This window comes from Leucopleurus acutus (genome assembly GCF_964270905.1).
Source record: "Leucopleurus acutus genome assembly, chromosome: 20".
NCBI classification, from domain to species: Eukaryota; Metazoa; Chordata; class Mammalia; order Artiodactyla; family Delphinidae; genus Leucopleurus; species Leucopleurus acutus.
In genome coordinates, this window is record NC_139162.1 from 5032831 (window position 1) to 5058068 (window position 25238).

A 25238-nucleotide genomic window follows, 5' to 3' on the forward strand; every position below is an offset into this window, starting at 1 on the left:
TATCAAGGAGGGACTAAATTTTGCTCAGGAAGCGCTGTCTAGTGCACAGGAATGAGGGCTGCGTTTCTCCAGTGGATGGAAAATACGTACTGAGCCTCTGCTACGAGCCAGGTGTGGTGGGAAGATTCACAGCAACGTACTTGAAACGGACAAGCCTGGGGGGGGGGGGTCCAGCCTTTGTCACCCATCCACACCAGGCTCTGTGGTAGATGGGCTACGGCCCGCCCCCGCCCCTAGGAACCGCCCCCCACCCCCCGACACTTGTCACCTCCCACCACCATGGGAACAGTGGACGCCAACCGCTCCACTCGACTGGTCCAGAGACAGAGTCGCCTTCCAGCTGGACCCCTCGCGGGGCCCGTCTCCCCGTCTCCAGACTGGGCCGATCATCCCTCCGCCCTGCCCACGGCTGAAGCCGGGTAACTAGCGGCGGGGCGACCCAGAGAGATGGTCTCTACAGCGGTGGGACTGTGGGCATACCCCTGGGCTGAAGCGGGTCTCCAGAAAGTGGCGAGGCCTTGGAGGAGAGCGGAGAGGGCAGCGGAGAAGATGGGGGGGGGGGGCCCTGGGCAGGCAGCAGGCCTGCTCTGCTCTCCCAAGGCTCACGGGGCCCTGCTGTCTCCGCCCACGTGCGCTCAGTGGCTGTGCCCTCGTCCGGTGGATTTTACGAGCTGAGGTTCTCTGCCCTGAACTGGTTGGAGCGGGGCGTCCGTCCCTGAACCACTGGCAAATACCGACTGCTCAGATTTTAGAGGAGACACTGGATTTAAACCTTCCCAGCAGCCTCCCCCTTGCTGGAGTTTTAGTGTCACAACATCTCCATCCCTGGCCGTCTAGTCCGGCCAGGCTGCCCTCCCGACTCCATCCCCCTCACTCCTGCCGTGGTGCCGCTGGCCTCCTGCCCTGGGGCTTTGCTTGCGCTGTGAGGTTGGAAGTCAGGGCGGCGTGGACAGCGCTGGGCAGGCCTGGGCTCGGGCCCCAGCTCCAGCCTCAGCAGCTGCTCTCAGCATTCCCAGAGCCTCAGTTTCCTCATCTGTAAATGGGAATCACTCCCTCAGGCTTCGGGGCTGGGAGGTGCGGAGAACATCCAGCCCAGAGCAGAGATAAATGCTGTTTCTTCCTCCTTTCCTCGAAGACTAAGAATTAGCTAGTCGAGAAGTAAGTCATAAAGAGAAAAACAAATACCGTATGCTAACACATATATATGCAATCTAAAAAAAAAAAAAAAAAAGGTCCTGAAGAAGCTAGGGGCAGGACAGGAATAAAGACGCAGACGTAGAGAATGGACTTGAGGACACGGGGAGGGGGAAGGGTAAGCTGGGATGAAGTGAGACAGTGGCACGGACATATATACACTACCAAATGTAAAACAGGTAGCTAGTGGGAAGGAGCCGCATAGCACAGGGAGATCAGCTCGGTGCTTTGTGACCACCTAGAGGGGTGGGATAGGGAGGGTGGGAGGGAGACGCAAGAGGGAGGGGATATGGCGATATATGTATATGTATAGCTGATTCACTTTGTTATACAGCAGAAGCTAACACACCATTGTAAAGCAATTATACTCCAATAAAGATGTTAAAAAAAATTAGCTAGTCGAGAAATGCAAATGCAATCAGAAAAGAAGAAAAGAAGGAACAAAAAAAACCAAAGACGAGAAAGAGACCTGGGGTCACTCTACCGATTTTGATAAACTGCAAATAATGCAGCAGCTTTCTGTGGTGAACAGGAATCACGGAGTAGCTTTTGTTTCTATCCAAGAAGAGATCAAAATGGATTTTATATTCCAACAAATATAAAGCCACAAACAGAACAACATGGCCCTCTTGCAGAAGTGTTATGCCCCTAGATGACCGATAGAGGGCAGGGCTGTGCAACCCTCAGCTGCCCTAGATCCGGAGGGCAGAGAAGGTCCAGCCCTCTGAGATGGAAGATGGGGTGGGTGGTGCAGAGGAGCAATGCGGGGGCAGGCATCGGAGTGCCTCAAGCCAGCATGGGAGAGCCGGCTCAGGGCTTTCTGGACAAGGTACCAGCCGGGAGAGCTCAGCTTGGGCCAAGCCACTGAACCTGGGGATCCTCGTCTGAAAGTGAGGTGCTGCTTAGCTGCCATGGGGCGGTGAGGACACCTCAATGCACAGAAGTTCCTGGAAATGAATTGGTGCACTTAGTCACCGTATAGAACGGAAGCCAGGAAACCATCACAACTCTAATTTCCAAAGAGGGGGACGACAGATTCCGGAACCTACATCTGGGTGAGTGTCACGGTGGTCCCAGAGTCCAGATGTATAAACATCTGTAATAGAGACAACAGCTGGTGCCTTTTCAAAGCTTTATGCACGTCATCTCCTTGGAGGCTCTCAGCAGCCCCCGAGGTAGGTGCTGTGGTTACCCCCATTTAAAGATGGGAAAATGGGCAAGACGAGGGTAGGTGGTTTGCTCCAGGTCACCCAGCTGGGAAGTGGTGGGGTCGGGATTTGAACCCGCCACTGGCTGGAGCCAAAGCTGGTGACGTCAACCATTATGGCACCTACTGCCTTGCAGAACAAAAGCCGCCCATGAACAAGTCAGAGCAGGTCAGCCCCAAGGCCACTTGCAGCCCTGGAAACGGAATTAATCTGAATTCCAGAATAGCCCAAGACTGTTGGACAACAGACTGGAGAGACCTGGGGTCCGTCTGAACCACAGACCCCAAAGCAATGAGAGAGGAGGAGAGCCGTGCACGGGAAAGGAGGGGAGAACAGCCACCCCATGGGTGGGGTCTGTAGGGTGCGGGCTGGGAATGCCAGGGGGAGCAGGCTCTGTGCTGGGGAGGGGTGGAGAGTGGCTGCAGCCTTGAACCCAGGGCGCTGTGTTAACTGACTACTAATGACACTCTACTGAGCCCTTACTGTGAGCCCACCATACTGCCAGGCACAAGTAGAGGAAGATCTGGTGGTCAGAGTGATGGCTTGAGAGCAAGTGGGATGGAAAACAGGTCTGGGAGACACTGTCCGTGCTCGTGTTACTGCATCCCCCTTGCGATGATGCCCCCGGGCAGTGCTTGTACTCTTCCGTAGGATGTAAATTCGCAAGGTGAGGAGGGTCCGTGAGTAAACTTCTGTTGCCTCCAAAGCCAGCTGCTGTCTGACTCCTGCCTGGCTGCCATTGCCAGAAGGACAGCATACGCACAAGTGGGCAGTCTGACCATCCCTCAGAGGAAGTGGGCGGCTGGGCTGTTTCAGCCATCTTCTGCCCTTCTAGGGCTTGTAGGGTAAGTGTGGGAAGTGAAGGGGGTTCCCTGTAACACACATGAAGTGAGGGGGATTTCAACCCAGTGCACTGTAATGGAAGCGTCATAAGCTTTCCCTTCAGCCATGTGGACAGAGGTGCGGAGTCCTTATCCAGCCATCTGTATCCATCAGCTCAGTCCACTCTGGCTGCTGTAACAAAATACCACAGACTGGGTGGCTTAGAACAGCAGAAACTGCTTGCTGACAATTCTGGAGGCTGGAAATCTGAGATTGGGGGGCAGCACGGTTGGATGAGGGCCCTCTTTCAGCTGCAGAATTGCCTAGGGAACTTCCTGAGGTCATGAGGTATAATAAGGACACTAATCCCATTCAGGAGGGCTCCACCCTCATGACCTAATCACCTCCCAGAGGCCCCACCTCCTAATGCCATCACCTTTGGGGGTTAGGATTTCAACATGTAAATTGGTGGGACATAAACATTCAGAGCACGGCACCATCCATCATCCAGTCTTCACAGAACACCTAAATGTAACACATTTTAAATTTTTTTTTTTTTTTTTTTTTTTTTTGCGGTACGCGGGCCTCTCACTGTTGTGGCCTCTCCCGGTGCGGAGCACAGGCTCCGGACGCGCAGGCTCAGCGGCCACGGCTCACGGGCCCAGCCACTCCGCGGCACGTGGGATCTTCCCGGACCGGGGCACGAACCCGCGTCCCCTGCATCGGCAGGCGGACTCTCAACCACTGCGCCACCAGGGAAGTCCAAGAAATAAGTTTTGATAAAAATGGAAAATTACTGATGGTTGTGGAAGCTGGGTGGTATGTACCTAGGGTCATTACACTATTTTCTCCACTTCTGTGTATTTTGTTTGAAGATTCCCATATAAGAGGCTGAACAAAGATAAGGCGTGCAGTGTGGGAATCAGGGGCTACGGTCTCAGGGGCCGCCTGCCACACGGAAGCAGTTGGCGCCTTAACTTTTTCCAAGCTCCTGGATGGCGGTGACATCAGGCCTGCAGAGCTCGAGGGCCTTCACCATCAGCTCAAAGCAAAACCAAGAAGGAGGGGGCTGCTTCCTGCTGCCTGACTCAACTTCACACCCGTCTCCTCACCCACAATCAGCAGCACCTCTGCCATCACCTCTGTCCTCAGGCCACACGCTCCAGGCCCGCTTCACAGAGCATCAAACCTGCCAACGGGCTGGCTGGGGACCAAGGGCACGGCTAACGAGGTCTCAGACCTCAAAGACGACCACTATGCGATCGTGAGTAACCACGTGTTTAATGCTTCACAGGACAAACGTGTTCTTTGCTACGGAGTTCATCACGAACTTGAATCGCTATAACTGTCAAGTCTATAATGCACTTTAAGCCCCAGGCGACAAGAGCTCTCGTGTCCAATAACTTGGCTTAGTGAAGTCTGTGCAAAGTCACAAACCTTTTCATACGTTCACGACCTCCAGAATTTAACTAGTGAAGTGTAGCACAGCCCTCTATCCCTTTGCAATCAGCAGAGAGAAACGGCTAAAACGATCATGGCTGAACCACGTTCTACGCTGGAAGGAACATGTTCTCACCTGCGCCACCTGCCCGGGTCCCAGAGTGGCTGACCCATCCACCTTGGGTCGAGAGCCGGCAGAGTCTCCATGGTTTCTGAAGGCCATCCCAGGGCAGGGAGCCAGGCCGAAGGCCACAATGGAATCTTCTGGAGAGAGCACAGCATCCCCACCCAGCCCACGTCTACCTGTACCCACCACTACCTTGCAGCGGTAACGCATCTTCCCTCGTGCAAAGTCCGGGCCCGGCCTTCCGGTGTGACCCCGCCACAGGCCAGAGAGCACAGTTCAACTCTGGTTCACTCTAGAAGCTCCTTTGGGTACATAACCCCATCCCCAACCCCTCGGAAAATTATCCTTTCCCAAGCCGGGGACGTTGGCTTCAGCAAAGGTGACCTAGAGTTTGCTGTTCTTCTGAAACTGGGCCACCAGGCTGAGGACCTGCTCGGAAGCTTTGATGCTCTTGGAGCTGAGGTAGGTGGTCCTGTTGGTGGCCGTGTCCTCCAGGAAGTAGCGGTAATTGACCATGAGGCCACACGAGCCCGTGATGCCCTTGAGGCTGACGTCGGCCATCCAGTTGATGCGCCACATCACGGCCCCGTTCTGCAAGTGGAAGTTGGCCACGGGGTTCAGGGCGTAGCCCCGGTGCTTCTCCCCGTACAGGTACCAGGCGCAGAGCCGCATCAGGGGTGCCTGGAGCGCCCGGACCAGCTGCTCAGACTGGACCCAGTCGCTGCTGCTGAGAATGGTCTTGAGGGTCTCATTCACGGGACCGCCCGTGATCTTGGAGATTTCTTTACACTCGGAATCTGTCAACAGTTCATTCCTCCCGTGATCCTTTGCTTTTGACTTCAGCAGCCCCAGAAGCCACTTGGTGAACCCGGGGATAGGGGACAGACTTGCAAACGTCCCCAGGTGAGGAAACTCCTTCTGCAGGGCACAGTTGGGGTGAGGAAAGGAAGGTGGAGAAAACACACACACACACAATTCAGCAGGTGAGTCACGGATTCAGAAACACCTCCTCATTTCTCGCTTACGTATCATTAACCTCCGTGTGCTGCTGTGTGGTTTACAAAGTGATATTTGCTGCGCACGAATCTTCTTCTTTCAAGGAACAGTTATTAAGGATCTGATGTGTGCCAGGTCCTGGAGGCAACCTGAGTCCCCAGGACAAGCCTTTACTGTGGGGTCTCCAATCTGCACCGCTATCCACAACGGCAAGTTGGGGGACCTGCCTGAAATTGGAGGGGTGGGCTGCTACGATGTGGGGTGCTGTCTTCTGACTACAGGTCTTGTCTTTCTAGCCCAACAGGCCCCTCCCATGGACTTTGCTGCCGCCACAGAACCTGGTTTGGTGCTTGGCACACAAGTACCCAGTGACTGTCTTCTGTTTGTTGAATGAATAACTGATCGCTCAACTATATAGCACAGTGGGTGCAGAGGATGGGATAGGAGGGGAGGTAACGGTTATGTCTCCACATCAGATAACACGGTTCAATCATTGTTGTTCAAATTACAGAGAGATCGCAATGATCATTTCGAAGAACTCAGTATGTAATGTAATATATGCAATGTAATGTAATATATGCTCACTACAGAAAAAGTTTTTTTAAATTTAGGACGGAAGCAAAGAAACCACCACACTCTCCAGGTCTGATAGAGGATAACTCCTGGTCTTTCTCTAGGCAACTTTTGCAAGGGCAAGACAGTTATTTTACATCCTCATCCTGCTTTGTGCATTTATATCATGAGCGCTTTCTCACCGTCACTCAAAATTCAGAACCGTAACTTTAATGACAGAACAATATTAAAAGATAAAACGATCCCATGACTTTTCCTAACCCTGTTCTTTTCACTGGGCATTTAAGGTGCCTCCTCCATAAACCACCACGAACACCTCTGTGGAGGAAGGGCTGCCCTTCCCTCCAGATTTCTCAGGTGACTTTCCGGCTCCCAGCCCAGACGTGGAGAAGAGGTCAGCAGCAGGATGGCTCCTGGGCTGCCTGATTCAGAAACAGAATCTGCTGTATCACCCAGACCCCGGAGTCTGCCCCTCCTCTGACTGCCTTTCTGCCTCACACCAGCCCTGCTACCCGCCCACCCTCGCCCCAAGCATGAGCACCTTCAGCAAAGAAGCAGGAAATAAAAGAAGAAACTCAGAGTAATCAGATGTGCTTCTTATCGCCTCTGGGGAAAAAGTGGCAGGGAGTGATTCTAACGAAGCTGATACCCAACTGAATCCCAAGTTCTCAGACTTAAAACTGTGAATTTAACACGAAGCACGCAAGTATTTAAATTCCACCCTATTTGTCATTCTCTGAGGAAGAGCTTCTGCAGCAGCTGTCTGTGTTGAAACCACCAGAAGCGGAGAGTGCTGCTGTCAGCGCCAATTAGTCATGATCTAATTATTTTACCTAAAAATTAGATTCTGCACATTAGAGTTCACTCCAGCCCCTCATGAGACAGTTTTAAAAAGCCCAAACCCAGCATGGACCTGAACATTTCCGTGTTTACCAGGGCAACCAAGAGAAGGCAATTATAAAAAAAACCAGGTGCCAGTGCATTTACTCTCCAGCTGCCCGGTCGAAGTCGAACCTCGATGCTCCCTCCCGGGCCACGAGTGGGCGAGGGTGGGTAGGGAGGTTGGCACGGCCAGGACTGGACAGTGGGAGCGAAGGGGGCCCTGCTGGCGACTATGCCGGGACAGCACGTGCCCATCAGGAGCTGCCCCGCCAGCCAGGGTGCAGGGTCCCCTGCAGAAGCCGCCGCCCCCAGGACGCATCTGGATTTGTGGCCCATGAGAAGCTGGCTTTGAGGGCCTTTTCCTCGGCACCGCTTCCACCCCCTGATGAGTCTCGGGGCTCCTAGGAAGTGCCGAGGGGCACCTGGCACTCTTCCACCCCTCCTGATCGCTCCGGCCCAACAGCTTCACCCTGTCCGCAGACGTGAGGGCAGAACTGCTGGGCCATCCCAAGGCGGGGGCACCGACAGAGGTGCGGCGGGGTCAGGGTCGAGCCTCGCTCACCTGCAGCTCCTTCACCACCCGCTTGATGAGGAAGGCGCCCAGCTCCACGCCCTGCAGCCCCTGCTGGGTCAGGCTCAGCGAGTATAGGACGGCTGTGGTGATCTTGTCCCGCTCCTCCGTCTCCGACGTGGGACTCTCCTTCACTATGATGGTCTGGAAAACATAAAGGACGGTGATGGGCAGCTGTGGATGCACCCGCCTCGCCCTCACCCCTCCTGGGGGTCCCTCGACCCAAGGACCAGGCTCTAGAGGCAAGCACCCTGTTCTGAGACCTCTCTGGAGGCGGCAGTGGTCTCGCAACTTCCCTGGCTGTTCGCTCAATGTTGTATCATTTCTACCACTTTGAAATTCTCTCACAAGCTTCGCTGAATCACAACTGACGTCCCCTAGGTCTCTCTCAGGGGAGGTCTCTCTCTCTGTGCAATCTGCTGCCCTGCGACACCCCCAGACAGCACGCCAGCCCTCTGCCAAGGCCACGGGGCCCACTTCCTGCGGCTCCTGTGCGCAGGCTGCCCACTGCGTCCTGCAGGCGTCCCTCCTCCCCTCTGAATCCTAGCTGTTTACATTTCCCAGTAAGCCGGATGCAGTCCTACCTAAGTTTTCTTTCAGGAAGTGTACCTTTTTATGCTTTTCCTATGTACCTTTTTGGTTTTCTGTCACGTCCTTATATTTCCACAGTCAAACCACACGCCCGCACAGACACGTACGAGAAGCGATCTAAGAATCAGCATGACTCGTACTGGGAGGTCCCTTAGCCAAGTCCGACTTGATCTGCTCTGAGATGTGAGTGCGGGGCGTTCTGAGCTTTAATATCCTGAGGGCCACTGGACAGTAGTGGTGGAGACCTTGCAGTTGGCGTGGACACAGGCCTGCCAGCCTGCTTCTGAAGGACACGCTTATGCTGCTCTAAACTCCTACCAGCTACCCTGGATGCTTGGAGCAGGGGAGTCTGGCCCAGAGTCCAGGCTGAGGTCTGGAGCCCACAGACTTCCTTAAATTGCCAATGGGACGCGTGGGCCTGCGCGTGCCCCCCTCAGGAGAAACATCCTCAGCTCTCATCCCCTTCAGACGCTCGGAGGGTCTTTTCTGTGACTCCTGGGAAGCCATGAACCGTCACCATAAGGAAAGTTGGGCGGATAGTGACGCAGAGGCCGTGACATCCGGGGCCCCACCAGCCTCTCCTGCACCGGCAGCTTCCGGAGGAGCTCTCTTCCCATCATTCCTCATCTTGTTGGATCACCTCCTTTGTTTTTCAAGAAGTCTGTAGGTTATCTCGTGGTTCTGGACTCAAAATTTGTCTCCAGCAAATCTTTTTTTTAAAGTTTTCAAAAACAAAACCCCCAAACCCAAACAAATGAACCTTTCTTTGATTATATGAATGAGATATGCATAATATCAAAGAGGCAAGAAATAAATGCATGAAGAAAAAATCACAAATCACTCCAGAACTGAACACCCAGTCCTACTGTTTACGTTCTGGGGAGCGCCTCTCCAGGTCGGTCTCATTGGCCCCAGGCAGGTACACACATAAGTACGTGTGCATACAAAACCACGTACACACGCGGCTCTCATGTATGTGTCCAGATGCGCGAGTCTCCTCACACGGAAGGCACCTGCCCTCAGGGCTGGGACCCCGGCCCTCCACCGTCCCCACTTCTTCCATCATCCTGGGCAAAGCTCTGCAGTCCCCCCCTAGCCTCGGAGTCCCCATGTCTAAGGTGAGGACAGTAACGGCAACAAGCCTGAGTCACAGGGCGCTGTGAGCAGTCACACAGGAGGGCGCGCGCGGGCGACGCAGAAGGTCACACCAGATGGGCTAGGCTGGAACCCGGATCTTCAGTCAATAGTAAGTCAAGGTTGACGTGCCAGGTCAAAAGTACAAAGCTAAATCCACACTTAAGCCCACACGTGGGACCGCAGGGTGTGTGAGGACAGGCCAGACGCACACGCCGTCGCTCCCTACAGCAGCCTCTCCCGGTGGGCACCTGGGTTATCACTCCCACCTCCAGACGATGCTGCAGGGGGCAACCACCCAAACTCTCAGCTCTGAGCCTCTCCTGGGATAGATTCCTGAGAGTGGAATTTTTAGGTCAAAAGGAACACACGTTTTACATTTTAATAGTTATTACCAAACTGCCCCCAGGGAGGCCGTGATAACTTCTAGTGCGTCATCACAGTGCAGGCGCCTCCAAACAAGCATCCTATGGGAACGTCTCCCTGCTGACGAGTCCTCCGCCCTCGGATGCCAGGAGACGCTGCCCAGCGCCCACCTGACGTCTGCCATCACCTCTCAGCCTCCGAACAGGCCATTCCAACCCCGAAGCCACAGTGACCCAGGTGTGCCCACTTCCCCTCAACGGACCTGCTCTGCAGCCCCAGCCCCTGCCCACCGTGGGCCTCCGGACTGAGTGTTTCAGACACTCACCAACGCCTCGAGGAGAAGCCCAGCTTGCTCTGGGGGGGAATCACCACACCGGGCAGAGCGCTGGGCCCGCGTCAGGCACGCAGCCCAGCCGACTTTCCAATTTCTCAGTCGGCTGTCTTTTGAAACTACCCACAGGCACTTAGATGCTGAAGAGTTGATCCCCGTGCCCCTGCACCTGTACCCCCCTCATCCGTAACAGCCTGGACCACGTCTCAACCCAAGGTCCACACACCCTGGCAAAAGCTTGCCCTGTCCCATCACTGCCCACACACTGCCCGTCTCCACTCTGTGGCTGCAGATCTGGAGCCTGTATCTAGCTAATGCAAAGATCCACAAAGGCCGAAAAGCAATTTATTTTCAAAAAGGGGAGAAAACTAAGTTAACAGAAAACTTAAGGCACCCTGGGCCGTCTGCCCCGTCCTGAATCGACCGCGCACAGGTACCTGGATGCTGCTGGAGATCTCACTGGTCAGGGCCACGTGCAAAATGATCAGGGGCTCCCCCGGGGTCGAGCAGTGAGAGAAGAAGTAACACCTTCTGTAGGGCCCCACGCGCCGTTTCATGTCCGCCCAGTTTTTAACGGGATGCACAGCCTCAGCCCTGACGAGAACGTGATGAAAGGGCAAGACAAAAGTACAGATCGCAAGTTAAAGAGCCGCGGGGCTGATTCCTACTCGTACTATTCACTCAAGTCAAAGCAATCCTTTAAATACAGCTTCAGCGGACTCTGCGGGAAATTCAAAGATCATCTTAGCGCGAAACAGCGCTGACTGAGAGAAAGCACAACTGGTGACCGTTTAACACACAAAACTGTGCTCTCATCCCCGGTCTTAAGACTCGTTTGCCAGGCCCCGGGGGAGCAGGTATGTGGCAGATTTCAACAGAGAGACCTGACCAGATGCCTGTCACCGGACATCCTACGTCTCTTGCCTCCCCCGAATCTCCGCAGTCTGAAGTCCGCGCTGCCTGAGGACACGCATCGCCTGGCTGCTTCCATGGGCCCAGTGACCTCGGCCACCGCTGTTTTGTTTCCACATGCGGCGTGGCCGCGCGCTACTGTCGGCCAGCCTGCATTTTACCGTCGCCGGGGGAAGGTGGGAATCACGCACTATACTGTGAATTTGGAGATTTTATCCAAGGGAGACATTTTCACAGCTGGTTGAGACAGACGGTTTTTGAGTTACTGATGCCAATGCTTGGGTCCAGTGAACCCGGGCAGCTCTGATCATGGGGTTGCTGGGGAGACGCGGGCCTGAGGGCTTTAAATGAGGACGTGACCGAGACCCCAAGCGCAGGTTCACTGGCACGAGGACCAGCTTCCACCTGTGCCCCTTTCTCCTCCGTGGTCTCGGCATCACCTGGTAGGACAGCCACCTTTGTGGATCCTGTGTTTGGGTTTTATCAGGCTTGGAACAAAACGTACACGGGAATGGAGACTGGCTTTCCGCTGAAACGTAAGAAAAGCGGAAACGTCGTAAATACTTACTCACTGATTTTCTGCAGCATTTCGCACGGTGAACGCCAGGTGACCCGCTCCAGGTTCAGGAACCCGGAAGAAAACCATTCTGAGAACATGCTTTTCAGCACCCCGTTCATTTCCTGAAATGGAGAGGGGGGAGCGCTGGCCTTCCGAGGGAAAGACGTCCAGCCCATCCCCGCATCGCTGCCAGCACAGGGAATTCGACACCAAAACCTGATACAAAAGAGGAGTGGGCAGGATGAGGCTGTTCTGAGGCAGCTCCACCGGGCTCTGCTCTCGGCCACGACAGACCGAACTCAGCTCTACGTCTTCCCTCCCTCCTTCCACCTGTAAGACACCTGGGTTCCACCTGAGCTAAGTTGCCCAAATCAAATAAAGTGTGCCGATACATTCGCCGCCGTGAACACAGCTGCACACGTGATGTTAAGCTGACGCTGAACGGCGTCTCAGTGCAGGAAACTCCAACACCCTCTCAGGAATATTCTCTGGTTCACCAGAAACACCCTTTCTTGTTTCCCAAGAGAAACGAGGACCCCACATTTCGACAGCTCTAAGGTGTGTGTTTTCCTATTTTCACATCTTGGTAGTCAGGACACCCGTTCAAATGATGGCGGGTCACGGTTTAATCGGCAGCATTTTTTCCTCCCTGAGTGGGCCGTAGAATAATAGTGTGTCGGGCAATCCATGCATTTAGAATTGATGACATTATTCTAATTTCACTTACTTATATTTATTCTACTTCCCAAAATGATTTGAGTCAACTTTACCATCAGAGATACATTCGCACTGCAACTTTTCAAGCAAGAATAGAACAAGAGGTAAGGAAAGGAGAGGAGACGATGCAGGGGCAGAACCATCCCAGTTCAGTCTGTGGTGACTGCTGACCATGTAATAGTGGTAAGCTTCGTGACAGCCAGAGCGGAGGGGACGTCCAGGGCAAGAGACAAGGCTGTTGTTCCTCAATGGCTGTGTCCCTTTTTCCCAAATCGACAGAAGCTTCACTTTTTACCTGGGCACGTGACTGTTCAGGATAAAGTCTGCACTGCCGCTAGGGCTAATCATGAGACTGAGTTCTGGCTTCTCAGATGTAAGCAGAGGTATCCTGCAGCAGCTTCTGGGAACCTTGAAAGATGGCAGGAGCAGCAAAGGGCTGCTCTTTCTCTTTGTCCTTCCCACTGCACGGAAGAGATGTCCTTCCATCTTTTTCTTTGCCCTCCCCTCTGCAGGTCGGAAGGCGATGTGATGGCTAGAGCTGGAGCAGCCATCTTGGGCCATGAGGTAACTTTGGGGATGAGGTTTTCAGGGAAGAGCAACAAACAGAAGCCTGGGTCAACTGAGGGCATCGCAGAGCCAGCCCTGCGCTGCCTACCTCCAGACTTCTTCATGAAAGACATACTTCTCTTATTCAAACCACTGCTGTTTTGAGTCTCTGTTAGTTATAGATGAACTGCATACTAACAGATACACTGTGTTATTATTATTGAATAACAGCAAACATCTCGGTATGTCTGGTACAGAACTGACCTTATGAATCCCTGTATAAGAATCGCAAAGACCATGATGGAAAACACCTGTAAAACTGTACACAGCTATGAAACTATTATAGGGCTATTTCACATTTTAATCTCTGGTAAAAGGTCAAAGGACTCAGAACCTTGTCACTTGAGGATAAGTTGCAGGCATGGGGGTGGGTGGCTCAGAAAGGGTTTCAGAATGAAGCGAGGTCCATCTTCAAACACTGAAGGCCTAGGGCACACAAGAGGCCCCATGGCGGCAAGGAGAGGGAGCATGTCCAGGACCAACAGGGGAAAGGCACAGTCAGACTCCATGTAAAGAAGAGCTTCTGAGGAGCCAGGGCTGCCCACAGAGTTCCTCCTGGGAGACAGCGGCCCTCCCCACGGGACGAGATGAGCACAGGGTGGGCAAGAACACGGTGGAGATGTTTTAGAAAGGATTTCCACGTTGACAGGCGACTGGACCATGTGATCTCTGTAATTCCTCGTAACTCTTCTTTTTTTTTAAGAGACGGGGTCTCGCTATGTTGCCCAGGCTGAAGTGCAGTGGCTATTCACAGGCGCAATCCCACTACTGATCAGCACGGGAGTTTTGACCTGCTCCGTTTCCGACCTGGGCCGGTTCACCCCTCCTTAGGCAACCTGGTGGTCCCCCGCTCCCGGGAGGTCACCATATCGATGCCAAACTTAGTGTGGACACCCGATCGGCATAGCGCACTACAGCCCAGAACTCCTGGGCTCAAGCGCTCCTCCTGCCTCAGCCTCCGGAGCAGCTGGGACTACAGGCGCGCGCCACCGCGCCCGGCCCTCGTAACTCTTTATCCCATGGTCTAGTCTCCTCTACTGGCCTCTCAGCTCTGTAAGGGCAGAGGTCATTTCTGATTTAGTCCTCTGGTTCTCAAAGCCATCAGTGGGGTCCTCCATGTGGAAGATGATTTAACAGATTGATGGCAAATGAAAAAGAGAAGACAAACTGGAAAACAGTGACCAGGAAGTAGCAGGAAGGGAGGAGAAGGGATGGCTCACCAGGCAACACAGAACGGCTCCTTATAAAACTGTATTTCCTGCACTGACTACAGTGGTTCTCAGTCTTCCTGGGGTCCTCATACACTCTTGCACATGTGCTAAAAACTGGGGACACTCTCCCCAGAAAAATGCAAACACATTAATAAAACTCTGCACACAGCTTCCTGGGGTTCATGGAGCCCTTTGAAACTCAGTTCCGAACCAGGTTCCCCAGGTTGGGAACCTCTGCACTGAAAGGTTAGGAACGGACCAGCCGAGTTCCATGTAGGATGTACATGGAACTCTATGGCATCTCTATGAGACGCACAATAGGAACAAGTTGGAAAAATCTGCCTTCGGCATTCATTCAGTATTGATTATGAAAGGAATGGTCTGGCTGACGGAAGCGCCTCTTCTACAAGTCCCTTCGTTCTATTCTGGGCTACTGACAGCTATAACGTGGGACACTGGACACGAGATCCGGGAATCTAGGTTAAAGGTTACACATCTCCACTGCCCAGTGCTAACTGGACCGCAGCTGTTCAGGCTGGAATTAGGTGCCGAGGGCAGCAAGGCTACCCGATCTCAGACAGCAGGAGGCAGAGGAATCGTGTATGCGTCATGCTCAGTGATTGAGAAATCATTTATCAGCAACCCACGACTCAAAAATACAACTGCTGGGACAACGCTCCCATCTACAAATGAGTTCATCTCTTAGTCTAGCTAAGTGCAGAATTTAGTAGAACCACGAGGACCACCAGGTTAACTTCAAAACGGGACGAGACACCAGAGAAGGTTTACAACAAACCGTGGCGCGGCTGGGCGCTGCAGCGGCGGCGTGGAGACCCTGCCTGATACGAGTTTGCTCCTTTCTCCAGTGTTCCGCCCGGGCTTCTGTTAAGATTCCCACAGGTCTCACCGTCATATCTACATTCAAATCGCCCATCGTTTCCTAAATGCCAGCTCCCTTCTGCTGCCCACAAATATCTCACGGTGCCCAGACCCTCTCTTAGAATGGGAGTCCCCTTGGCTTCACTGGGGATTGTATCTGTAAGAGACTGAACTCTTCAACCCCAAAGGGCTTTTGGAAATAACTCTGAAGAAAAACAAAAAGCCTGTAAACTGCACACACAGGAAGCACGCGCCTGCCCGCACACCGTGTACCCCGCTCAGGAGCTGGACACACAACCCAAGTTCACAGGGCGTCTCGTTGAGGAGGGCAACTGACGGGTGGATTGGATTCACACCTCAGAGCCCAAAGCCCACACTTCCCTGCCTCGGGAAAGAACACGCAAACCCGGACTTGTGGCCACATGTCCAGGCATCATAATAAGCCTCTCAACTCACTTGGAACCTCAACAGAGGAGAAGAGCATTTTTAACAAAAAGAGCATTTGGTCTTGTAAGCAAAGGGACCGTCTCTTTTCCTGGTGTGAGTAAGCTGCTTTGTGGATTTGGTATTACCCACCCCTGCCCAACACTGGATGACTGATTTACTGTTCTATTTCCTAAGATTAAAACTCGGGGTGGGGGGCAGGGGTCCTGCGATCAGAGAATTCAAGGACATTGACAAGTCCCTTTTCTAGAAATTCCTTAATTATGAAAACAACTAAAATCCCTTTCTTGGGGTAAATCCATTAAGATCAACTCACTTATTATAATCCAAGAGTTGCTACAAAGTGGCATCAGAGGGACGGACCATCGCAGTAGAGACTTGGGATGAATCAAGAAGTCCCAGGCTGGCCTCCAAGACACTTAGGCTTCTAACGACCTTTTAATTGATGGGCAGCAACGTCCATCCTCTCTGCAGCTGATCTGCTATCTTGAAAACCACAGCAGACATCTGACGTCTGCTGGGCTGTAAAAAGTTTCTACACAGCACTTGCATCTTCCCAGCAAATAGACTTGATACCGACTCTGAATTTCCTATCAGGAAGGATTAAGAATAAGAAGAGAAACCTCACCGGATTTAAAATACCCAAGAAAAGAGACCTACCCCTGCCGGGCCTTCCGCCTTGGGCTGCACGCTGGGCTCCACTCAAACAGAAGCGTCAGCCTCTGGATTCTTCCCGTATTTCCAATCATCACAGCCCTCGGTCAGAGACCAAGATCTTGACAAACTGTCCTCACTCATAACTGTGTTTTTAGCCAAGCCCCGCAGTATTTCTAGAAGAGAAGCAGGCTGACCTTGGGCAGAATGACCACTATCGCCTCAGCAGCAGAGCTGGTTGGCCCAGGACAGTTAAGGGACGTGGCTACGATCACCTAAAATCACGCTTCAAACCAGCATAACTGGGGCCTTCCTTCCCCACCTGGTGCGTCTTCTGCTGTACCCACTGTTCCGTATGAGATGCCCAGTCAGCATCCCTTTGGGCCTCACACGTGCCAGTTATTCTACGGATGCCTCTGTGCTCACGAGATTCAGCAAACAAGAAGCTGTGAGGAGAAGCAGGGCACTGAGTCCAGTCCAGGGCAATGCCCAGGCCTGAGCCCACAGCAGCTCTCATCTACCTGACATTAGCTGGCAGCTCCAAGGTCAGCAAGGGCCAGGGGAGAAGCACACCTGTGTGATGGGGTGCCGTGTGCACAGCAAGGGGTGCTCAGGTCTGCTACTCCCTGCCTCCTGGGCGTCCCGCGGCATCCTAGGCTCCTGCGCTGAAGCTCGAGGGCCAAACTGCTGGTGGTTTCCAACTGGATTCCTACAAGCGAAAAGCTCTAGCTTTTTAACCACCTCTTTAACTTGGCTGCAAAATCCAGAATGAAACAAACACGGAATCAAGATGGACCACACACACCTTAAGTGATTGTGGTGATTAATTACAGTATCAGATCCCAGTGACGATTTCTATGGGTTAAAAAAAGTCAACTCTGAATGTTTTGAATGATAGGGATAAAAAAACATTTACGTAGCCACAAAGAGCAAGGGGAAGGGGAGCGACAGATTTAGCTGCTAGCGGTTAGAGGCACTCGGGCTAAGGGCAGGATTTCTAGGTAGAGAAATGCAAGAGGTGTGACGGAGCCACCTGAAAAGGCTTCTGCACCCAGCGTGTCCCGACCGTGCGCAGAGGCCAAGGTCAGTCTAGGGTCACTCACCCTCTGCTTGAGCCATATCTTGATTCCACGTGACTTTGTGCCTTTCGGTTGGTGATGTTTTTCCCTTACGTGTGTGGACGGCCTTGGCTATAAAACAAGGGAACCCTGAACGTCTGAGGACATGGTGTTGCTGGCAGCTCTGGATCTCCCTGGGGCCAGCTCCTCTCCCACAAGTCAAGCCTCAGGGTCACAGCTTTGAGCTTTGATGATGTCCCTTCTCAACCTCATAACCAAGAGTCTTCTCTTGTGTGTGGGGAAGAGTAAGGAAACGAGTCCAGTTATGTCTCACAGAATCGGATGTGACATCAGGAATCCCCCAGGACAAGGGCGGTTCTCTCTCTCTCTCTCTCTCTCTCTCTCTCTCTCTCTCTCTCTCTCTCTCTCTCTCTCTCGGCCGCACGGAAACCTTCCCTGGCCTCCAGGTTCCGTTCCAGGCTCAGACCTCTGAATGGAGCAGTCTGACCTCAGGACGAATGGGAGTGGTTAGCTGCTGACTTCGCCAGATGGCAGGGCACCCGGGAGTCTATCTCACGCTTCATTCATCATTTTGCTACACAAGACGAAGGTCCCAGTTTTCAAGGAGCTGATCATCCACTTGTGGGGGAAAAATACATTTCAAACAACAGATTCTGTGGTTAATGTATCAAATCCAACTGAGTGGTACAATTACGTATCTATGAAGCTCAGAACCGGGTGAGGCCACCCTGAGCTGGAGCACCTGCAAAAGCCTAGCAAACGAGCTGGGAGTGCAGGCGGCTCTTTTTCTAACAGAAATCACGCAGGGGCGCGGGTTCAGGAACGTTCCATCCAGGAGCCGGCTTGGCTGGAGAGGAGGGTCCGTGGAGGGGAGCGAGTAATGCTGGGGGAGTGGGAATGCGCAGGATGGCTGGTGGGCAGCAAAAATGCCAAAGGAAAGACACCGAATGCCATCCTCCTGGCCACGGAAGGTTTGATGATTTTTCGACAGAAGAGCAGAGACTGACCTGAGGTTTCAGAAAAAGGTGGGTGCTGAGGTTGCTGGTAAGATGGAAACTTACACAAAGTCTTGGAAAGATAAACACAGTCACAACTAGAGAATATTAAACTCCTGAGTCAGTGAAAGTGAATAAAACAAAGCCATTCATCAGCTGGGCTGTCTTACCTTCCCTTCAGTTTTATAGAAAAAGGCAAATCTAAAAGAATAAGCCCATTTTCGATCTAGTTAGGTTGTCAACTAAGAGAGCTGGGGTGCCATGATGAAGTACACACCGTGGAGTGTGGAGACGGGGCTTGGGGGGAGGCGCTCTTACCAGCTCTGCGCTCTGGGCGCTGCACTGGGCCTCGACAAGCTTTAATCACCTCATCTGTCAAACAGTCACCACATCTTGCTGAGGATGAAATGGGCAAGTGCGTGAAAGGCACTCACACATACCGTGCCCGCCCCTAACTCTTCCCATACTAGAAGGGAAGCTTCTGGACCAAGTGATCTCAGAGCCTGAGCACGCCTGGTACCATACAGACAGCCGATGAATGGCTGAATGGATGGGTGGAGAGTTCCATCTGGGGACAGGTCACCTACCCAAAAGACATCCTACCTTGGATGAGGTAGACAGACATCCTACCTAATTCTCAAGCCTCCTATGCAATGAGAATTAAGTTTCAGAAGGCTTTCAGGAGCACCTGTCTCCGCTTCAAGGAGGAAAAAAAAAAAGGTCCGCTTGGATTGCAGACGAAACCCAAGCCTCTCTTGGGAGGAACCAGATGGGTATGCACACAGTGTGTGGAACACAAGGTCTCAGCCATTCAGCTGGGGATTTAGTTGGGAACATGGTCGATTCAACACACTGGGATTCCGGGACTGATGTGGTGCCAATGCAATAAACAACTGAGGTTCTCAGCCTGTGACTCTTATAGCTGAAGGCTCACTGGTCCTAGGTAATGCTTAGCATTGTAGATTAGCCAGCTATTATGAGCTATCAAATCATAGCTGCTGCTATCATCCTGAGATTAACCCTATCCTAACTACACACAACTTTATGCGTCGGGCTACGCAGCCAAGAAAGATACGAAGGTTTCTGACAGACACCATAACTCACATAACGTGATGAGGATATAAAGTGCAGAGCAAAGAACCTGGGAAATGTGGGTGTGGGTGGATGATCAGAGACATGCTTATTTGCTCTGAGGGCCTGGTCATGTCATGTGACCTCACGTGAGAGGTCGACATGTGGAGACACGCTTATCACCTCCCCAAGACTGAGGCAATGAACATAAAAACCGTTATGCCAGTGTCAGGAGTTCTTAAAGGAATCGTTCAACTGTTCAATTCTTTTTAAAGCCAACTGCACCTACTAACCTTCTGAAGGCCAGAACGTTTACAGCATTTTTGGTTTACTAAAAGAGCGAGTTAGCGGTCCCACCATATTTAACATCAATAGTAATAAAAGGACTATATTCAACTATCAGCCACCTTTCAAGTCATCATTATTTAAATCTTAATCTATTTATTTGCATCTAACCTGAGCTCACTGTGCTAAACACCTGATTTCCTCAAGAAGTCAACTTAGAATCCTATTTTAGGGCTGAACTCAGGAAGGTAAAAATACCCTGGTCATAGTTATGAGGCAGAGAGAAAATAGAAGGCATCCAGACTCCTAGACGGTGGCGACCTCGAGTTCTAGTCACCTGTGTACGTTTCACAGGACTTTTTAGGACAAGGGCTTACACAGTGGGTCCTGCGACTAACTTTTACTGACCCCATCCAGGTCTTCAGAAAGTTACCGGATGCTCGGTTCGGTCCGCATTCAAGTGTACCACATGGACGAAACCTCTCAGGTAAAAGAATGAAAAAGAGATTTTATGGAGCACGCTCATCAGGAACGAGGCGTGACAGTCACCTTGAAAGTACGCGAGGGCCGAGTTTCTATAAAGACAAGCGAGGTGAGCCTAGAGGGAGGCAAGGACTGGGAAAGCGTGGGAAGGAAGGGGACAGGGTTCGGGGGCTCTGACTCGGGGCGAAGTGTGCGCGGCTCCAGGCAGGGGAAGGTGGAATGCTTGGGGCTTGAGGAGCGGGTGAGGACGACATGGGGAGAGCCGCCAAGGGTCGGGGGCGGCCCGGGCGGGGCCTTACCCGGACGTGCGGTCCCTCCATCAGCTTGAGGGCCTGAGCCTCGAGCAGGTCGGCCCGCAGCTGCACCAGGAAGCGCACGCCGCCGTCCAGCTTGCTGATGTGGTGGAAGAGGCTGCGGTAGCGCGGCTCCAGCGCGTAGCGCAGCCGGTCCTCTGCCTGCAGGAGCACGGCCGCCTCCCGCGGCTGCTGGAGCAGCTGGAGCACGGCGGCGCTCTGCTCGGCCACCTGGCCGTGGTCCACGCCGAAGCCCCGCGCCAGGCGGCCCAGCAGCTCGGCGCGGTCGGCCGCCTCTGCCAGGCCGCCGTAGAAGCTCACGAAGTCCGCGCACTGGTTCTCCGCCGGCGCCGGCGTCTTCTCGCGCAGCCCGTAGGCCGGCATCGCGGGCACCGCACGGTGCAGCAGCTCGTCCATGGCCCGCTCCAGGGCGCCGGCCGCCGCCGCCCGTCCGCTCGACAGCCGGGGTCCGGGCGGCCGCAAGGGGAGCCGCAGCCAGAGGAGGAGGAGGCGCCCAGCCGACACGGTCGGCCGAAGGACTGGCATGGCGCAAGGATACAGCTGCCTGAGGAACGCCAACGCCGCCGCCGCCGCCGCGCTTCCGGCTTCCGGCACGCGCCAGTCCGGTTGCCCCAGCCCGGGGGACGGGCGGGGCGGCGACCAATCGGAGGGCGGAGCGACGGGGGCGGGGCGGAGGACGGCGCGAGGCCAAGTGTGGCCAAAGGTAACCCGGGAGGCGACCAATCGGAGGGCCGAGCGACGGCGCGGGTGGCGATTTCAGGGCAGGCCTCTCCCCTGTCATCTAGCCACCCAAAGTCACCGCCTCAGTCCCTCTCCTCTAGGGCCGAGCTCTCCAGCCCCAAGGAACATCACGGTCACCTAGGGAACCTGTTACGCACGCAGATTCCTGGCCCTACTCCGGAGATTCTGATCCAGTGTGTCTGGGGAGGAGCGGAGCAATCTGCGTGCCTACGAAGTATTCGTGGTGGTAATTCTCTGGCAAGGTAGGCTTTGTCTTGGCCCCTGCCTAGGCGCTCTCACTTACCCAGATGACCCCCCAGAGCTAGGCTTCCAGCTGCCTGCTGGAGAACTTTCTCACCGATACGGCAAACCGGGCTCTCCCAAGCATCTGGTTCCCCAACCTGTCCCTCCTTCCTTGGTCCTTATTCATTCATTCATTCGTTCCTTCATTCAACAGAGTGTTTATTAACCGCTTGGTATGTGCCAGGTCCTATACGGGGCACGGAGATAAAATAATGAACCAGATATACCTGAACCTGTTGCAGGGAGTTTACAGTTTAACGAGGGAGACAGATGATACCATAACTACAAATTGTGTTAAGTGCTATAAGGGAAATAAACAGGGTGGAGTGATACAGCTGGGTCAGAGCGGACGTCCCACTGTGGACAGGGTCATCAGGGAAGGCCTCTCTGAGGAGGTGACATTTCAACTGATACCGGAAGCGGGGGGAGGTGGGGAGGTGGGGAGAAGCTCACCTATCCATTCTCCCAAGTTCAAAAGCACCGTTTTTTATAACCTCTTCCCTGCCTTTCATCCCAACATCTAAATTTTATCGAATCTGCTTTAAAAAGACTCCTGCATTCATCTCTTCTCTCTGGCTCTCTGCTCCTGCAGCCCGTGTCTCTTCTTACGAGGGCCACTTGCAGTAGCCTCTCTGCTTCCAGGCTTGAATGCTCCAATCCATTCTCTGCATCAGCCGCTGGGTGAACTTTCTAAACTATCCATCTAACTACATTATTCACTTGTTCAACGACCAGATGCTTTGAGCCGGACAGGCAGAGCCTGGCACGGACGGCCCCTGCTCCCCTCTCTGGCCCTGTGTTCTCTCTCTTCCCACCTCACGTCCCTTACTCTGTGGCCTGGTGGCTCCCAGATGTTTAGATTTGGGGATCAGTTTTTAAACACTGGGAAGACGGACACAGGACAGGGAGTGGGGAGGTGGCTGGGATCGCTTCCGTCTACAGCCTTGACACACACCCCTGCTTCAGACAGTCCCTCCTTCCAGGAGTGAGATTTCTGCCACAGTTAGTGAGAGACTGGGGGGAGTTCACAGGGCTTGACGCCAAATTCAGTGGAGTCCAGAGGAAAAGCCATCCAGGGTCCCACTGTGCTCTTGGAGAAAGAGAAGCCTCATCTAGGTACAAAGGATGAAGGAGAGGATCAAAGAGACCATTGAGAACACATGGTGGGCAGTATGCCCAGGGCAAGTGGGCTCTGGGGCAGGGCCTTTCTTGTGTGTTTCAGGAGCTACAGGGCACCCAGCGATGGGTGGGCAGAAGACGGTGAACCATTCCCTTCCTTAGTCACACAGTAGTCAGTAACTGATGTCCCACTGAAGTCCCTCTGATGTCCCCTGTGCCGTGAGAAGGATGTGTGCAGGCCCTGGCCGAGCCCCTCATGTGCCTCTCTGTACACTAATAGGACCACCAGTCATTCAGCACTTCCTAAATGCCATCCCCTGTTCTTAGCACTTACCTGCAGTATCTCATTTAAGCTTCCCAGTAGCCCTATGGGGCCAGCACTATTATTCGCATTTTATAGAGGTGGGAACAGAGGCACAGAGAGATACAGGGACTTGCCCAAGGGTTCCCACTAGTAAACGCAGCAGTGCTCCCTGGGTCTCTCCCAGCCTGGGGCGCAGAAGGACTATCTGGGCGCAGGCTGCTCTCTCTCCAAAGTCTGCGCTCCTTCCACCCCAGGATCCTGCCTCTGCTAAAATGAGGATTCCTGCGTTATTTAGAATTGAGTTTGTTTTCATGCTGAGATGTTGAGGAAAAGACAGGAGAGACAGGAATCTAATAAATACCAACTCCCTCCCACATGGCCGAGGGTTGACTGCTTTCAGTCCTCACATCAACACTGTCAGGTAGTTGTCCCCCAACTACAGATGAAGCCGAGGCTTGATGGGGTCATGTGACAAACCAAGGTCATCCTGTTAGTGAGAAGCAAAGTCCAGGTTTGACCATTGTCTATCGGCGCCGAAGCTTTTCCTTTTCCCACTCTCGTGAGTTAAGTTTCTGGAAAGGTTTTGCTTCCTCAGAGGCCATACGGGAATCATCCATCTGTTCCCAAGTTCCATCCCAGTGATGATGGGAACCAACAGGGAGTGATAACTATTATTTTATAATGGGGGAGAAATGCAGAGGGGGGCCAGCCCTAAGAGATATTAAAATTTATGAAGCTCCAATAATTAAAAGTGAATGAATACACAAACATTTATGAAAATAACAGAAGAGCCCAGAGGTGCTTGGGTATTGGGTGTAGCGGCCCACATCATGGTAGCATCACACATCACTGGGGGGAAAAGAGCAAAGTTGTGTCCTCACACTGTACCAAAGAAATTCCAGATGGCTTAAGGGTTTAAAATTTCACAAAATGAAACAAAAGTATTAGAAGAAAATAATCCCAGAGTGCAACAAATCTTTTGAAGCATGACACAAACCCAGAATGCATAAAAGAGAAGATAAGTAAATTTCAGTATATAAATTTTTTAAGTTCTTTATACTTAAAAACAAAAGCAAAAGACAAACACTACCTTGGAGAAATATTTGCAAGCTATTATCACATAGAAATGGCTAATCTCCCTAATATATAAAGAACTACAAAGCACCATGGGAAAAGACTGTCAACCCAGCAGAAAAATGGAGAAAAGATCTCACCAGAGAGTTCTGGTGAGAGGAAATAGAAGAGGAAATAGCAATGGCTCTGAAAAATCTGTAAGGTGGGCTTTCCCGGTGGCTCAGTGGTTAAGAATCCGCCTGCCAATGCAGGGGACACGGGTTTGATCCCTGGTCCAGGAAGATCCCACATGCCGCGGAGCAACTAAGCCCGTGCGCCACAACTACTGAGCCTGTGCTCTAGACCCCGCGAGCCACAACTACTGAGCCCACAAGCCACAACTACTGAGCCCACGAGCCACAGCTACTGAAGCCCATGCGCCTAGAGCCTGTGCTCCGCAACAAGAGAAGCCACCGCAATGAGAAGCCCGCGCACCGCAACGAAGAGTAGCCCCCGCTCACCGCAACTAGAGAAAGCCCGCGGGCAGCAACGAAAACACGACGCGGCCAAAAATAAATAAATAGAATAAATAAATTTAAAAAATATATGAAAAGCGCTCAACTTGACTCGTGATTAAAAAATGCAAATTAAAATACTCCAGTGAGCTACCAGTTTTGATTTACCGTGTTGTAATGATCAAAAAGCTGCGTGACAGTCTGTGCTCACGAGCTTGTGGGGAAGCAGGCATCCTCTTCCACCACTGGTGGGAGCATCACCTGGTACAGCCCGTGTGGGGGGGTGAGGGGTGCCTTGGCAGTTATCTCTCAGCATCACAAACTGGCCCAGCAATGTGCACAGATACATCCTCCATCTGCTGAATGGGTCAATGACAAGGTTGACCAGACCTGGGTTCTCAATCGGCAGGACCAGGAATCAGGCAGGGAGCCCAGGACAACAGCAGGGTCCCTGCAAGGAGACGGAGGTGAGGGTGGAACAGCCATCACTGGCGATAACAAGGACTCAGGCTCAAAAATCCTCTGCCGGAGCACCTTGGCCAGGAAGAAACAGCAAAATAAAGGTGGGGGAGGGGCTTGGTTGGCGCATCTCCATCCCCAGAGGCGAGTACAGGGAGCTGGGACAGCACATTAATAAAAACCATGGGCTCCGAAGTCAGCAGAAGGTCCTGGGGACGCATCCTGGACCTGCTGCTTTCCAGTTCAGTGACCCTGAGTAGGTTTAGTCACCTTTTAAAGGCTGTTTCCACATCTAACAGATGTAGTTGAGAGTAACTGTCT

At 52.9% G+C, this 25238-nt stretch overlaps 1 protein-coding gene across 2 annotated transcripts; it reads right to left on the reverse strand.

Moving 5' to 3' along the window:
- Positions 1–3628: 3628 nt before the first annotated feature.
- On the reverse strand, positions 3629–20992 carry MLYCD (malonyl-CoA decarboxylase). 2 transcript variants are annotated; one of them, XM_082862472.1, is made up of 5 exons: positions 20430–20992; positions 11716–11828; positions 10673–10829; positions 7805–7957; positions 3629–5709 (listed from the first exon to the last, which is right to left on the reverse strand). In XM_082862472.1, exons 1-5 carry the CDS (start codon positions 20967–20969, stop codon positions 5176–5178), a joined length of 1497 nt encoding a protein of 498 aa, XP_082718598.1. In that variant the 5' UTR covers positions 20970–20992; the 3' UTR covers positions 3629–5175. The 2 variants fall into 2 exon arrangements, with proteins under 2 accessions (XP_082718598.1, XP_082718597.1); XM_082862471.1 differs by having other exon boundaries at positions 11720–11922.
- Positions 20993–25238: the final 4246 nt, after the last annotated feature.